This window comes from Colobus angolensis, unplaced genomic scaffold (genome assembly GCF_000951035.1).
Source record: "Colobus angolensis palliatus isolate OR3802 unplaced genomic scaffold, Cang.pa_1.0 Scaffold256, whole genome shotgun sequence".
NCBI lineage: Eukaryota > Metazoa > Chordata > Mammalia > Primates > Cercopithecidae > Colobus > Colobus angolensis.
The window spans coordinates 4,476,645-4,492,325 of record NW_012115777.1 but is presented as its reverse complement, the minus strand read 5'-3'; the positions used below and the strand labels follow the sequence as shown (position 1 = coordinate 4,492,325).

At 36.5% G+C, this 15,681-nt stretch overlaps 1 protein-coding gene across 1 annotated transcript in view; it reads left to right on the top strand.

Moving 5' to 3' along the window:
* The window catches only part of RASSF8 (Ras association (RalGDS/AF-6) domain family (N-terminal) member 8), a 79,565-nt gene that overhangs the window by 55,485 nt on the left and 8,399 nt on the right, over positions 1–15,681 (top strand). The window contains exon 2 of the mRNA XM_011946988.1: positions 10,865–11,075. Within this exon, the coding sequence (XP_011802378.1) occupies positions 10,973–11,075 (103 nt within the window). The 5' untranslated portion in view covers positions 10,865–10,972. The remainder of the gene's footprint in view (positions 1–10,864; positions 11,076–15,681) is intronic.

The window sequence follows — 15,681 nt, the reverse complement described above, 5'->3', positions numbered from 1 at the left end:
CCGAGGGAGGTAAAGAGGAGACAAGGGCATTTACCCCAGAGAGGCCGTGAGAGTGAGGGAAGCAGGTCTCAGGTCCTGGTCCGTCTGCAGCATGGGAGCAGGAGGAGGAGGCTCCCTGGACCCTGGGGGCCATGAGGAGGGATCTCCTCCCGGGTTCGGCACCAACTGATTTGTTTTTCTAAGACCACCAGAGCGAGCACAAAAAGAACCAGCGAGTAGGCAAGTGTAGGAGCAAAACTGCACATTTATTTGGTCACCTAGCTTCAGGGAAGTAGGTGGGTAGGGAGAGGTCTGTCGGCCTCTGGCAAAGGAGGCCGGCAGAGTCCCCCCGGTGGGGCTCTCGGACGGAGTTCCTGCAGTCCTGACATCCCGACAGGAGTGAGAGACTCAGGAAGGCTGTGACCTAAAAGATTTTTAAACTTTTTTTTAAACCATTAAATAAAAGAGTGGCTGGGCACAGTGGCTCCCGGCTATAATCCCAGCACTTTGGGAGGTCGAGGTGGGAGAATCACGTGAGGCCAGAAGTTCAAGACCAGCTAGGCAACTTAAGGAGACCCCATCTCTTAAAAAAAAAAAAAAATAGTATTTATATAAAACAGTCAACACTGCATCTTTCACATAGTTAAGAATTCTTGTTGCCAAATTCGGTAAAAGCAAGGTGTTACCATTTGGCTAGTTGGTTTTCGATGAAGGTACCAATGTGTACCTACTTAAAGAGAAATATCACAGATATACTTAAATCTACCTTAAAATATCGCCAAGTTTTCACTGATTTTGTTTTTCCGTAGGAGTGTGTTATACTCACTGCCAGTTTTCTCATGACTTATGAAAGAAAGCCATGAAATAGCACATGTAGTAGAAAGCATAATTTAATTGATGGCAGAGTTCAGGGATTTTCACATGAAGACTTTGAGAGTGTGGTCTCTAATCCCAGTTCTGAGAGCTTTAGCAGGAATTAAACCATCATAGAACTTGGCACTACACACATGCCTCAAACCATCTCTGGAGGGTTGCAAAGTAGTCTGGGATCCTAACAGAAAGTATAATTGCAAAACAGACGGCTTTTTATGTTCTTTTTTTATAATACTGCAGCAAGAAATGGAGCCTAATGGTATATTATTTTTATATTTCTTATTTATGAGATTTTGTGCCAGGAAAGTCAAATTGTAAAGTCCCATGTTGTTCCACCTTCCTTAAACATTTAAGAAAATTAGCAAGAACAGACCACACATACTTTTTTCTTGCTAATGTTCTTATATCAATAATAACTCATTTTATGATCTGTTTTAACTAGAATTCTTGAGAGGGGCAACTCCCTCAACATCTTCTGTACTGGGCACTTTATTTATTTAAATATATGTAAAATAATTTAATTTCAGTGTTCTGAATAATCTAAATCAGTTTTGTGCAAAGATTGGCTCTGCTGTCACCTGTGCATGGGACCTTGATCCTGTGTATAACCTGGCCAGGCCTCAGCCTTCTACGTTCAGTGAAATGACTGTACTAGTTGATGGCCAGTGGGCTGCCAGCTATGAAAGGTGAGACATATTAATACTTTGAAGGAAACTGTGTTGACTTAGCTGGTAACTACAGTCTCCAGCAGCAGAGAGACCTGGACAAAAGAGCACTAGCAGGGGATCCACCTGCCTGGGTCCCTTCAGGGCTGCCCTGCCATCAGGGGTCACATTGCAGGCATGGCTTCAAAGACAGCCACACTGTGAAAGTTTAAGAGTCTGTAGTACTTACAGACCCTGGGGGGTACACAGCATGCTGGAGGCCACATGTAGGTAGGTCAGGTCACAAGCAGGTAGAGAAAGGGAGCTGGCAAGTAGCATTCTATTTTTGATAATGAAATGTGAGTCACAGGCAGATGCCTGAAGGATCCATTTAAAGGAAGCAGCTGGAAAGCAGGAAGCCCAGTCCATGAGGCAGGAGAGATACCTCCAAGTTTTTGTCCCTGACTACTGGCTAGAACCATTTGAGTAGGCTCTAGTACTGGAAACTGTGTCAAGGGCAATTGAGCCAGGCTGACTTATATTTAAAAATGGATGCTGAGGCAGCATAAAATTAAAAGCACTCACTGTGCACTGTGCTGATCCATTTGGTTTCCGTGAACTCTGAAATGAATAACCTTTCACATGCCTGGAGAAAGTACCATCATTGACCCATCCCTGACATCTTTGGGTATGAGAAGCTTGACAACTTCTTTAGAGCCTTCACCAGGTAGAACCAAATGTATTTTTTAGTGTTGTTGGTAGGCTTATGACTTAGCAAGAAAAATATAGCAAAGCTGGAGTGGTAGAGGAGGGGGAAAAAAGAGTAGAAAGATGCATATGCCGAGAATAATGGCATTTGTGTGGAATGGTGGCATCCCAGTTAGAATTGGCTCAGAGCTGCTAATACTGGAGAGATTGGGCCCATCAGGAATTGGCTTGTAATAAGGGCTACGGGGCCATTGGAAGCCCAAGACTGAATTGTACATTCTGTGTGTTGCTCTCCATTCCTTTCTACTGTTTTCATTTTTCATACCTCCCAAGTGGCCATTTTTTCATGCCATTCATGGCTTTCTGGCCTCTCTGTGCCTTCTTCCTCCCTCACCTTTTTTAAGGTGTGATGTTCTGGGCTTAAAATCCCAAGCTAAATACTTGCCTTGTAAGTGTTCTTCTGTCAGATAGACATCAAAGAAGAAATCAGTCTAATAAGCGTGTTCTTGTGTTTCCTTGGGGTATATTAGAATGATTTTACAAAACGTAACTTGGAAGGAATAGGAAGAAATGACCTTTTTAGTGGTGTTGGTTAGTAGATTAGATTAGTTAGAGGAATTATTCTGAAGTTGGGCTAATTTTTGAGACAAGCCTTTGATTGTTGAAAACATACCTCTTGGTTTTCTAAAACAGGTAATTTTACATAAAGATTTTGCTTTTTCTTGAATTACAGTTACTACATAAAAATCTTATATTTCCATGGTGAACTTTAATTGACAAGTAAAAACTTACTCAAATTGTTAATTTAGAAATAAGTGTCATCCTTTAGTTATTCTGCAGAATATTGTACTCCCAAAAGATTTTCAATGCTGTTTTATGCACTGTTTATTAACCCTGCTGGGTATGAGAGAAGTCTCTACTTCAAAGTCATAGAGGTTTAACATAGTATACGGTTGAAAAAATATAATTGTCAATAAGCTTTCTGGAGATGGGCTTTTAATAAGAAACTCAACTGAGTACCCTTATAGCACTCAGTTTAAAGTTGATGCTAAATGAAAAACTAAAGTTACTAGTTATATTCATTTAAAAGGTTTGTCCTAAGGAAAAGATGTAATTCTTAATAGAAGGATCAGTATTCTCATACCAATAATTTTAACTTGATTCATACCATTTGTTTTGTTTTGTTTTGTTTTTTGAGATAGAGTCTCGCTCCAGGCTGGATTGCGGTGGCATGTGATCTCGGATCACTGCAAGCTCTGCCTTCCAGGTTCATGCCATTCTCGTGCCTCAGCCTCCCGAGTAGCTGGTACTATAACTGCCCGCCACGACGCCCAGCTAATTTTTTGTTTTTTTAGTGGAGATGGGGTTTCACCATGTTAGCCAGGATGGTCTCGATCTCCTGACCTCGTGATCCACTGCCTCGGCCTCGCAAAGTGCTGGGACTACAGGCGTGAGCCACCGTGCCTGGCCAATTCATAGCATGTTTTATACTAGATGTGACTGAAATCTTAAAATATGAATTACCATTTCTAATATCTACTTACAATTTTTGAATGTGCTGCTGCTCTTAGGTATGTGGATTAATAACCTAAAATGTCTTTATTTTCAGATGCTCTTATTAGTATAAATGTTTCTGAAAATTTGCATCGCTATTGATTTGTCCTTCCATAAAAAAGTTTATACTTTTTAAGTTAGAACTTTCACTTCCGTACCCAGACTTAAGTCTTGAATTCAAACTGTGTGCCAAGCCCTGTACTAGATAAGGTACAATTTGAAAAGACATTATTTCATTCCATTTCTTACAAATGCCGCCTGGAAAAATATGCATCGTGACTCAAATCACACAAGAAGTAGTAGACTTGGGATTTGAACCTTCGTGCATCTTGTTTCCACTAATCAATATTGCCTCAAACAAAATGGCTTATTCCAGAACATATATTTTAATAGTGTGAATTTAATGAAAATGCAGGAAATCTCCAAGAAATTTTGCTTTATATTTAAGACGGGAGTTACAATTAATGTGTATGTTCAGACATATTTTATTTAGAATTCTGTAGAAATAAAGCTGGATGTGATTTTCCAAAACTGAAGGAATAATTCATTGATGCTGAAAAAGGAACCTGAGCATCAGATACTCATTTTGCTGGCATGTGTTTTTCATAGATTCTTTGAATTAATTGATTCTTTGAATTAATTAATTCTTTGCAGTTTTTTGGTTTTTTTTTTTTTTTTTAGCATGATTTAGCACCTCTTTTCTTTCTCTTGAAATGACAAGTTTGTGTATATTGTCTGATTGTTTTTTATTGACAAAAACCAGTTTCCAGGTGATTAAAGATAAGATTTCTTAGGGTGGTTTAAGGACATTTTTAAAAAACATTTATTGGGTGCAGTGAATCCTTTGGGGAATCCTAGCCTTATTTATTCTTTAGTTTCTGTATTCAGCCAAATTTCAAATATGGGTCCCAAATTACTAGATTTTTTTGACACTGGAAAAAGTTATTTAAGCTCTCTGAGACTCACATTTCTTATGTTGAAATGAGACTAATCCTATCTAACTTGATGAATTATGTGGTGAGGAATAAATGAAACATGGTGCACAGTGCCTAGCATATAATAAGCACTTGTGCCATTTATTTCCACAATTGTTGAATACTTAAGTGTGTAATGTTTGAGAGTGTTAAATCATTGGGCTTGTGTGAATGCTGGTACCTGAGGGTAATGAATACTAGAAGAAAGAATATGAGCTTATTCAATTTAATAATGAATATTCCTGTTAGTTTTCAGGGAGTTTCTGGTCACAACATTTTTTGGTAACCCATCAATACATAACTTTGCTTTATGTGTTTTTTTCTGTTTAAAGATAACTTATTTAATAAACATTAAATATAAACATTTATATTTATATTTAATATGCAATAAATATAAATATTGACAGGCCAAAATTTACCCCAATTGTTAATTCAGAAATAAATGCTATTCTTTAGTTATTCTACAAAGTATTGTACTTCCAAAAGATTTCTAATACTGTTTTATGCACTGTTAACACCTCTGGGTATGAGAGAAGTCTCTGTTTCAAAGTCAGAGAGCTTTAACATTGCATATGGTTGAGAAAAATGTAATTGTCAATAAACTATCTGGAGATGGGCTTTGAATAAGAAACTCAACTGAGTGCTTATTGATTCATTAATGTTGAAGCCACACCCAACAGCACTGTAACTCGTGCCTAAACAAAGCTTACATAATACGTATTTTTTCCCCATGAGTCACAGCACAGACTTCTTGCCTCAGAAACCCTGGACACCACTTCAGCACTATGGGGGCCATTTTAAATGGTGAAATCCCACCAACAAAACTCACAAAAATCATGGCACCAAGTAGACTGAGAAAGGACACATGTTGACAGTATGAGAGCTGAAACACAAAGACAACGTCACCTTGTTCAGTCTCAGCTGGGAGTGTGTGTGTGTCAGGCAGCTCAAAACTTTCACACTCTATGCATATCCACAAATAACCCTGAAAGCACCACAGACAGTGATTTTTGGGATTGCAAACAAAATTTTAGCAACTAGGCAGGTTTCACAAATATAGAATCTGCAAATAATGAAGAATGGCTGTAATTCCTTTAAGAAAGCATTGATCTTGAGGTAATATGTTTCCACAGATGCAAATGCTCAATTCCAGAAGGATATTATGACAGTAAATGGTTCTTAGCTAAAGAATACTCCCTGGTAGCATGTTAGTGAATGAGCCTAGTGCTTCATTGTAAAAATTATTAGAATAATAGTGACTTGCATCTAGAAACCTCATAATGAAAACAATAGCTGAACTATATTGAAACCTTTGCAGTAGAACCTTCCTTCTACCTGCATCACTGTTTCTATGGAAAAATATATTCCAAATTCCAATTGGAATGTCCTTTTGCTTCCTAGGTCTTTAGTCTGAACGATGACCGATTCACCACACGCACCTACATTGTAGGACTTCCGTTTTCTTCTGTAGTCTAGTTCGGGGGCTGGACATAGAACTGTTGGAGTTGATATAAAGGAAAGATCAGGGTTACAGCTCCTAGAGGGGGGTACTGGGGGCTTCTGCTGGGAAGATGGAGAGATGGGCTCTTCGGATGACTTCATGAATAGTGCCATGATTTTTTTCATAGTTTAAACTTGCTTTTCTATTTTTCTTTTTTCTTTTTCCTTTTTTTTTTTTTTTTGGTTTCTAGCTTCATCCATGTCCCTGCAAAGGACATGAACTCATTTTTTTTTTTTTTTTTTCAATTTTTAAGTTCTGGGATATATGAGCTGGATGTGCAGGTTTGTTACCTAGGTAAGTGTGTGCCATGGTGATTTACTACACAGATCAACCCATCACCTAAGTATTAAGCCCAGCAACCACTAGCTATTCTTTCTGATACTCTCCCTCCCCACCCCACAACAAGCCCTAGTGTATGTTGTCCCCGCTCCATGTATCCATGTGTTCTCATCATTCAGCTCCCACTTGTAAGTGAGAACATGCAGTATTTGTTTTTCTGTTCCTGTATTAGTTTGCTCAGGATAATAGGCTTCTGGCTCCATCCATGTCCCTGCAAGGGACATGATCTTGTTCCTTTTTATGGCTACATAGTATTCCATGTTGTACATGTGCTACATTTTCTTTATCCAGTCTATCATTGATGGACATTTGGGTTGATTCCATGTCTTTGCTATTGTGAATAGTGCTGCAGTGAGCATACATGTGCATGTATCTTTATAATAGAGTGATTTATATTCCTTTGGGTATATACCCAGTAATGGGATGGCTGGGTCAAATGGTATTTCCACATCTAAATCTTTGAGGAATTACCACACTGTCTTCCACAATGGTTGAACTAATTTACATTCTCACCAACAATGTAAAAATGTTCCTTTTTCTCCACAACCTTGCCATCATCTATTATTTCTGAACTTTTAAATATCTCATTGTGGTTTTGATTTGCATTTCTCTAATGATCAGTGATGTCGAGCTTTTTTCATATGTTTGTTGGCTGCATCTATGTTTTCTTTTGAGAAGTGTCTGTTCATGTCCTTTGCCCACTTTTTAATGGGGTTGTTTTTTGTTCTTGTATATTTGTTTAAATTCCTCGTAGACTCGGGATATTAGACCTTTGTCAGATGGATAGATTGCAAAATTTTTCTCCCATTCCATAGGTTGTCTTTTGACTCTGATGATAGTTTGTTTTGCTGTGCAAAGGATCTTTATAGTTGGATCCCGTTTGTCAATTTTTGCTTTTGTTGCAACTGTTTTTGGCATTTTTCATGAAATCTCTGCCCATGTCTATGTCCTCAGTGATATTGCCTAGATTTTCTTCTAGGGCTTTTATAGTTTTGGGGTTTACATTTAAGTCTTTAATCCATCTTAAGTCAATTTTTGTATAAGGTGTAAGGAAGGGGTCCAGTTTCAATTTTTTGCATATGGCTAGCCAATTCACCCAGCACCATGTATTAAATAGGGAATCCTTTCCCCATTGCTTGTTTTTGTCATGTATGTTGAAGATCAGTTGGTTGTAGGTGTGTGGTCTCATTTCTGAGTTCTGTATTCTGTTACATTGGTCTATGAGTCTGTTTTACTATAAGTACCATGCTGTTTTGGTTACTGTCACCTTGTAGTATAGTTTGAAGTTGGGTAGTGTGATGACTCCAACTTTGTTCTTTTTGCTTAGGATTGTCTTGGCTATTCGGGTTCTTTTTTGGTTCCATATGAATTTTTAAATAGTTTATTCTAGTTCTGTGAAGAATGTGGTAGTTTAATGGGAATAGCATTGAATCTATAAATTACTTTGGGCAGAATGGCCATTTTCATGATATTGATTCTTCCTATTCATGAGCATGGAATGTTTTTCCATTTGTTTGTATCGTCTTTGATTTCCTTTAACAGTGGCTTGTAGTCCTCCTTGAAGAGGTCCTTTACTTCCCTTGTTAGCTGTATTCCTGGTTATTTTCTTCTCTGTGTAACAATTGTGAATGGGAGCTCATTCATAATTTGGCTCTCTGCTGGCCTGTTATTGGTGTGTAGGAATGCTGTTGATTTTTGCAAATCGATTTTGTATCTTGAGACTTGACTGAAGTTGCTTATCATCTTAAGAAGCTTTTGAGCTGAGATGATGGGGTTTTCTAGATGTTGGATCTTGTCATCTGCAAAGAAAGACAATTTGACTTCCTCTCTTCCCATTTGACTACGCTTTATTTATTTCTCTTGCCTGATTGCCTTGGCCTGAATTTCCAATACTATGTTGAATTAATGATTCAATATATGATTAAAAGTTCAAAGTGAAACAATGATAATTGAGATAGGAAAATATGTGGCAGTATGCTAAAGTCTAAAAAGGAATGTAAAACTTCTGTGAGATACCTAACGTCAGATTTATAGAAACGGACAATGGAATGGAAGTTGTTGGGGGCTGCAGACAGGGCGAAATGGGCAGTTGCTTGTTGAAGGGGTCTAAGTTTCAGTTACACAAAGTGAGTAAGTTCTAGAGAGCTGCTGTCCAACATGGTGCCTGTAGTTAATAATACTGTATCATGTACTTAAAAATGTGTTAAAAGGATAGAGCTTATGTTTTCTTCCACAATTGGAAAAAAAAAAAAAAGTCCCATAGGATCATTTTAAATGATGGGTTTCTTGGTGGCAGGGGGACTTTAATGAGATCTATACCCTTTCTTGCTTGATTTCCCAAGTTTAAGATCTTTTAATGAATAATGAGGCACTTTACATAGACTTTAATCCAGCTTTCACAAAAATTTAGTAAAGCAATATATTAATCTTTGGCCATTTTTGATACCTTAATTTTATCCCAAGAAAGAATAAAACATATTCTATTTTTAGTAAATAGAATGCCTCACAGAAGAGGAAACAAGTCAGAACTTTTCTGTTTTCTTAAACATTCTCTAGATTGGGCAGCACATAAAACTCTCCTTTGAAATTTAGAGTGCACACCAGCCTATTAAAGTCTCCAGAGAAGTCTAGCTGTAAAGGAACTTGTTTAACTTTTATTTATTGGCTTTCTTACATTTCTTTAACTTTGGAAGCCTTTTATCCCCAGTAACTTTAACATCTCGCAGGCCCTTACAACTGAGGAACACAGTTATGGATTCAGCTTGTCATTGGCAAGGTGGCCCCTTCTTTCTTCATGTGGGGGTAATGAAACCTATGCTGTGTTGTATGCTGAGAGCTAAAGCAACTTGCTAAGAGATTAATGTTCAGGCAGGCCTTCCTTGTTTTTAGGATGACAAAAAGGATTTGTGTACCTTCTCTGGAGAAAGTAATTAGGTTTATTCTCCTTCCCCTTGCATGTGTTGTGACTCATCTATCCAGGTGACCAGATGGCCTAGAACTGTCTTAGATCTTTTAAAAGAATGCGCAAGAGACTAAGCCACTGTTTGTAGTAACTACTGTTTTACAAGAAAAATTTTTAGTGTTTTTAAAATAAGCTTTTAAATAAGCCATTAATTCTGTAATACTAGTGCCACTGTAAACCTATAAACAAATCCAAATGTTCTCTTAATTAAATCAATGTTTATTACATCTCCTGAATTTTAACATTCTTTTATAAAAACAACAAAGATGTGGGAAGACCACAAAACAATGGACAAACAAAAAATTGTAGATTGATTAGAGAATTTACATAGGAAGAGTTGAGATTTTTTTAAACCCACAGGAAAAAGAATTGTGATCATTTTTAGCAGGCGAGTAACATTCTTATCAATATAGGAAATAAAGAATATTTGGTTTAACTATATGACAAAGGAAAAATTTCTGCTTGGCATATAATGCAGCCAAATGCAAAATCAAATACTGGGTAAACACAGCAAGTAGAACGAAGGGTTTGTGTTTATAATTTTTGAATAACTCTTGTAATTTAAGAAAACTGTCAAACCCAGTTAAGTGAGAAAAGGATAAACGGTTCATACATGAGGATATTGTTGGTCATCAAAGGAATTCATTTCCTTCAACTAAGATTTTTTACCCACCTGTCCTCATGCTGTGCCTGGTGTTGGCATTTCAGCGGGGAAGACACTCTTTGTGCTGTGAGGAGAGGGAGGCAAAGGACACATTAAAAACAGTTGTCAAGACATCATACATGAAAAGAGAGAGTGACATAATAAGGGAAAAAAAATATTAGGAAAGCAGGCAGGTAGCAGTTTCTTTCTTTCTTTTTTTAATCAGGAATGTGAACTGAGTAAGATACCTTAACAACTGTTCTTAAACTTATTAATACTCAGTATTGGCAAAGCACTGCAAATTGGTTCAATTTTATTGATAATTCCTAAAATGACAAACTTTTTTTCTTTATTTTTGCCTCAGAAATTACCCTAATGAAATAATCCAAAAAGAAAAAACAGGACAGAAAAACAATGCAAATAGGGCTTGGCAACTAAATAGGAATTTTTAACCTAATGGAGCAAGAGTTCATGATTAAAATTATTATAAAAAATGTTGTAACATAAAACAGTGTCACGATAGGTGACTGTAGTTACATTTGTGTTGCTTAATTCATTTCTGTAAAATAAGCCTGGGTACTTCAGTAAGATTATGATATGTTAAAATTGGTTTTGTGTAATACTTACATGCTTACTAGAAGAAATGTTGATTCATTTTATTACAAGTGATTTTTTGCCCTTTTTTAGCTGACTCCACAGACTCAACCTTCTTCACTCCGTGTTCCTGCGACTAGAGACATGACCTAACACCCTGATGACCACTCTCAGGGCCCTTGAGTGACTGGCTGCTGCACCATGGAACTTAAAGTATGGGTGGATGGAGTTCAGAGGATTGTTTGTGGAGTCACTGAAGTCACAACTTGCCAGGAGGTTGTCATAGCCTTAGCTCAAGCAATAGGTAAGTGAACTCTGTGGGTATCTGAGAAAAGTGCATTGTGCTTCCTTTCGTTGTGTGTGTTTGTTTTAAATATAGATTTCTAATGGATTTTGTTCCTTTGGTTCTGTAATATTTCTCACAGGCACACTCGTACTTACTACAGTTTGCCAGTGTTTAGGTAAATCTGTGATGATGATGCTTCTCTGACAGCCCTAGATTTTACTAACCCTGAGTTAGCACCTACACTACCTTCTTCTCTCCTGTTGTTCAGCCCAAACAATGACTTCTGAAACTACAGATGTTTCCTTGAGCCAAAATTTAGACCCAGATTAAGAATTTAGATTCTTGGTTCCCAGAATCCGTCATTAGGAAAACTCCCATTTACTGTTTATTTCTCCATACTTTTAGAAAATACAACAAATGAAATAACATCGTTCTTCACTGGAAAGATAATGTATACTTTTAAAATTTTATGATTGGCTGGGCACAGTGGCTCATGCCTGTAATCCTAGCACTTTGGGAAACTGAGGTGGGCAGATCACTTGAGGTCAGGAGTTCAAGACCAGCCTGGCAAACATGGTCAAACCCGTCTTTAATAAAACTACAAAAATTAGCCGGGCGTGGTGGCACGCACCTGTAATCCTAGTTATAGACGGAGAAAGGAGAATTTCTTGAACCCAGGAGATGGAGGTTGCAGTGAGCCGGGATCATGCCGCTGCACTACAGCTTGGGTGACAGAGCAAAACTCAGTCTCAATCAATCAATAAAATAAAATTAAAAATAAAATAAAATCTTATTATACAGTGAAGATGAAGCACAGCTCTTGGCTTCATGTTATTCTCCTACCATGTTTTACCCTTTCTTCTTGTTTATTTTAAGCTTATCTTCATCATAGTTTATGTATGTTTAGTTGCCTTAAATGATGAGGGCATGAACACCTGCATCAGTAAAACCAGCAATATGGGTCCAAGTTTATATTTGCATCTTAAATCTTTCATTTAACAAACACGTATTAAGAGGAAGCTGTGTGACCAGCACCATGCTAAGTGCTCAGGGCCTCTTTGTCTTTGAGCTCCTTATCAAAAGTTGATTTTATGTCTTGCCAGTTTATATTGGAAGCATGTCAATTAGCTCAGCATTGAAATGAGTCATACTGTTGCCAAGGCACTTTAGCATTTGGTAGAGAAGATTGTGCCACCTGTGATGTGGCAGATGCACTGTCAGAGGTTTACAGTGCCCTATACAAGACAGAGACTTTCTTCTAATAGTGACACCTTTTGATTTTTCTTTAAACACTATCACACATGAATATATTGCAGCAATGCTGAAAATTCTGGGCTTTCACATCCAGTGAAACTCTTTTTGCATTTGGGAATCATATATATGTAGACTTAAGTTTAATTATTGAGGAGAAAATTAAGGCATTTAATTTTTTCATATTCTTCAAGCTTATTTAGTAATTGTCCCTATTAAGAGCTTCACTTAATTTATGTGAATTAAAATATACAGCTTTTTTTTCTCTTAGTGAAGAATACTAAGTTTACTTAATGAAGAATAGTAAATTTGACAATTTATTAATTGTAGTTTTTTGCAAAAGTCAAAGAAGTTGAGTAGTGCTATAAGCTGCATCTGTCCATAATCACACTTTTTACCCAGAATTTCAAGGGGAAAAGGCCCAGAGGTACCATGTATGTGCTTGCCCTCTGGAACTACAGAGTATACTTACTTGTGAACAAGCCAAAAAGCCATTTTAACTCATTTACCCTCCCACTTTTACTTTCTCAATAACTCAATCCAGGAGCTGTTTTGAAAAGTTGACAACTTGAATACAAATGTTTTATGATATTTCTCCAAACTTGGCCAGACAACTCTTTCTGTATCATAAATACTTCATTGAATTCAGAATTCATCTAGAGATGACTCCACTGGCAAGTAGCCAAAAGCTGTGGGTTCTGGTTTCTGTGGTGAGAGCTTGTTAATTAGAGAAAATTGCCTCTCTGAAAAGCAGCCCCAGAACTTCCAAGGCCTAACACAGTAAGTGGCTAGCTGGATTATTAGTAGAGCATGGACTGATGAACAGAACCGCAGGTGGCTGTCAGGAATCTATAGTGAAGCAACTTGTAGACTGGTTTCTTAGGTTTAAGTGCACGTCTTTGCCTTATAGGGGCACTACACACACACACACACACAGTATTCTTGATTAGGAGTTATTGGTTTTTTTCTGGATAGTTAAAATTATTTTTAGGAAACCATAGAAACTATCAAGATGACTTACTATGAAAATATGCACACAAGGTGTCAACCTGCAAATATATACATGACAGCTAACGTTTTCTTCATGCTACTAATCAATCAAATTGAATTAGCAAAGAGCTAAAAACAACATAGTTTGATGAAAGATGTTGAATTTATCTACTACTATAGGAAGAAATCTTTTCTACACTAATCTGACAACCTTGACAGATTAGATTTAGGTGATGGATGTGGGACACATGCTGAAATGATAACAGAATAACTAAAAGTGAAACCTTAGTTGAAACCTCTTCTTGTCATGAAGTGGTTCAACTGCCCTGCAAGAGTGCACTCAGTTTGTCACTGTACACCCTGAGCTTTCTGAAGCATTCCCAATTTAAATGTTCTACTTTGTTTCCCCTGTAGAATGTCTCAGAAATATATTTTTTTCAGAGTCTAAACTGCTTCTCAAATCTAAGTGAAACAGAAAGCCTTTGACAGATCATCTGTCTCAAGTTATAGTGACGAAAATGCATTTGCTTTTACAATATCCCAAACCAAAAATATGACAAGGATGTATTTCTGCCTTCAGGCAGCTTAGAGCTTAACACAGAAATAAAAGTCCAGCTAACAAAAGATGAGAGAGGAAAGAAGGAAGAGAAAGAAGTCAAGGAGATTGAGGGAAAGGATTTCTGATCCACAGTACTTTGATATTTGGTGTCCTTGAGAAGACGAGGAAAGGGATATGTATTTTATGTTGTCACATTTAGGAAGTTTCACATGTAAAATATCAATTTTAGATATTTAAAAATTGATTAGTTTTCTACGTTTATAAAGTCATATTATTTATTGTAGATTATCTTGAAATGTAGAAAACACAAAGACGGTAAGAGACTCACTCATGAGTCTACTTCCTAGCAATAAACAATGTTATTTGTGTACCCATGAACAAGCTTTTAAGAAATTATACTCTTCATATGCTTTTTGTGGTTTTGAGTCTCATTGTCTCATTTTCCATTTGTTGTATTGTGAATTAATTTTCCACATATTCATTTACAATATTAATATTTATAACAATAGTCTAATTTTTATTTTAATTAGCTTCTGTATTTTCCACATCTGTAGAATACTATTTTAATGAATGTGAATACATGTTAATTCATAACATGCATCAATTGAGATGGGTTAGATTATGCTGTGTTAATGAACAGCTCCCCAAAGTCTTCTGGTTTCTAGTGATACGTGTCTTCTATTTATTTTGGTTTATATTTTTTTTAATGTAACCAGCACAATGCCCAGGAAATCACAGGTACTCTGTAACTGTTTTTATTATGTTTAGTAGTAGTGAGCTTATCATATAATTCTAAGTAGACAGTAATTCTGTGATTACATGATATCCTTATCAACACACTGGGAAAATATACTATGGATGATGTAACTATGGTTTGAATGCACAACGGGTTGACAGGTATATTCACAGATAATTTTTATTGTATCACTGTCATTCTAAGAAATACTGTGAGGTAAGAGTTATTTTAGTAGTTTCACTCAGAACTTAAATAGTATAGTAAAAAATAACTAAATGTCATCAGAAAATTACTTAAAATTCTTTAAGCTTTTATTCTTCACTGGTAAGATGAGGATCATAGTATCTATATTGCTTAACTCACAGAACTAACTAAGATGACATATATAAAAGCATCAAAAGTCTTTTACAGGCTATGAGATAATAAAGTGTAAGTTCTGTTACAGAGATCTTACAGTGAGAGATCAACACTTACTGTAAGAATTCTGAGTCATTATGGAAAAAGCTAATTGTGTTTACTAGAGTTTGCATAAGAATCCTGGTCTGTGTAATAGATTTTACAAAATTTTCATAAAAATGTTGACAAGAAGCAAAGTATCTATTCTCAGAAAAATTCAGTGCTGTTGAATAGCTTATCCTCCATAGATAAAGAATAAGTCAGGTGTTACTGACATTGTTTCTCATATGTCCAGAAACCTGAAAATATGTTAGCATTAAATTCATAAGAGATTAGTACCATTTCTTTGTCATGTTCTTTTGAATAATGTCCAATATTCATCTTTGGGGTGTGAAGGATTTGATACTGAAGAAGACATCAAATGTCAGTTAAAATGAAAACTCCAGAGGGTTGGTGATGAAGGTGTTTAGTAGAATCTATTTCTATGGAGCCTGGCACTGTTTCTGACAAATATGTGATGTCCAATATATATTTGTTAACTAAATAGCAAGATGTAACTTTTAAATCATGATTTTGATTTATGACTCTAAGGAGAGATTTCCTAAAATTATAAAAATTGTTGGAGTCTTAAAAAATGGTTGAATTCAGGGCATAAATTTCTGAGTGACCCTTGTTTGAGTTTTGGTGTGTAT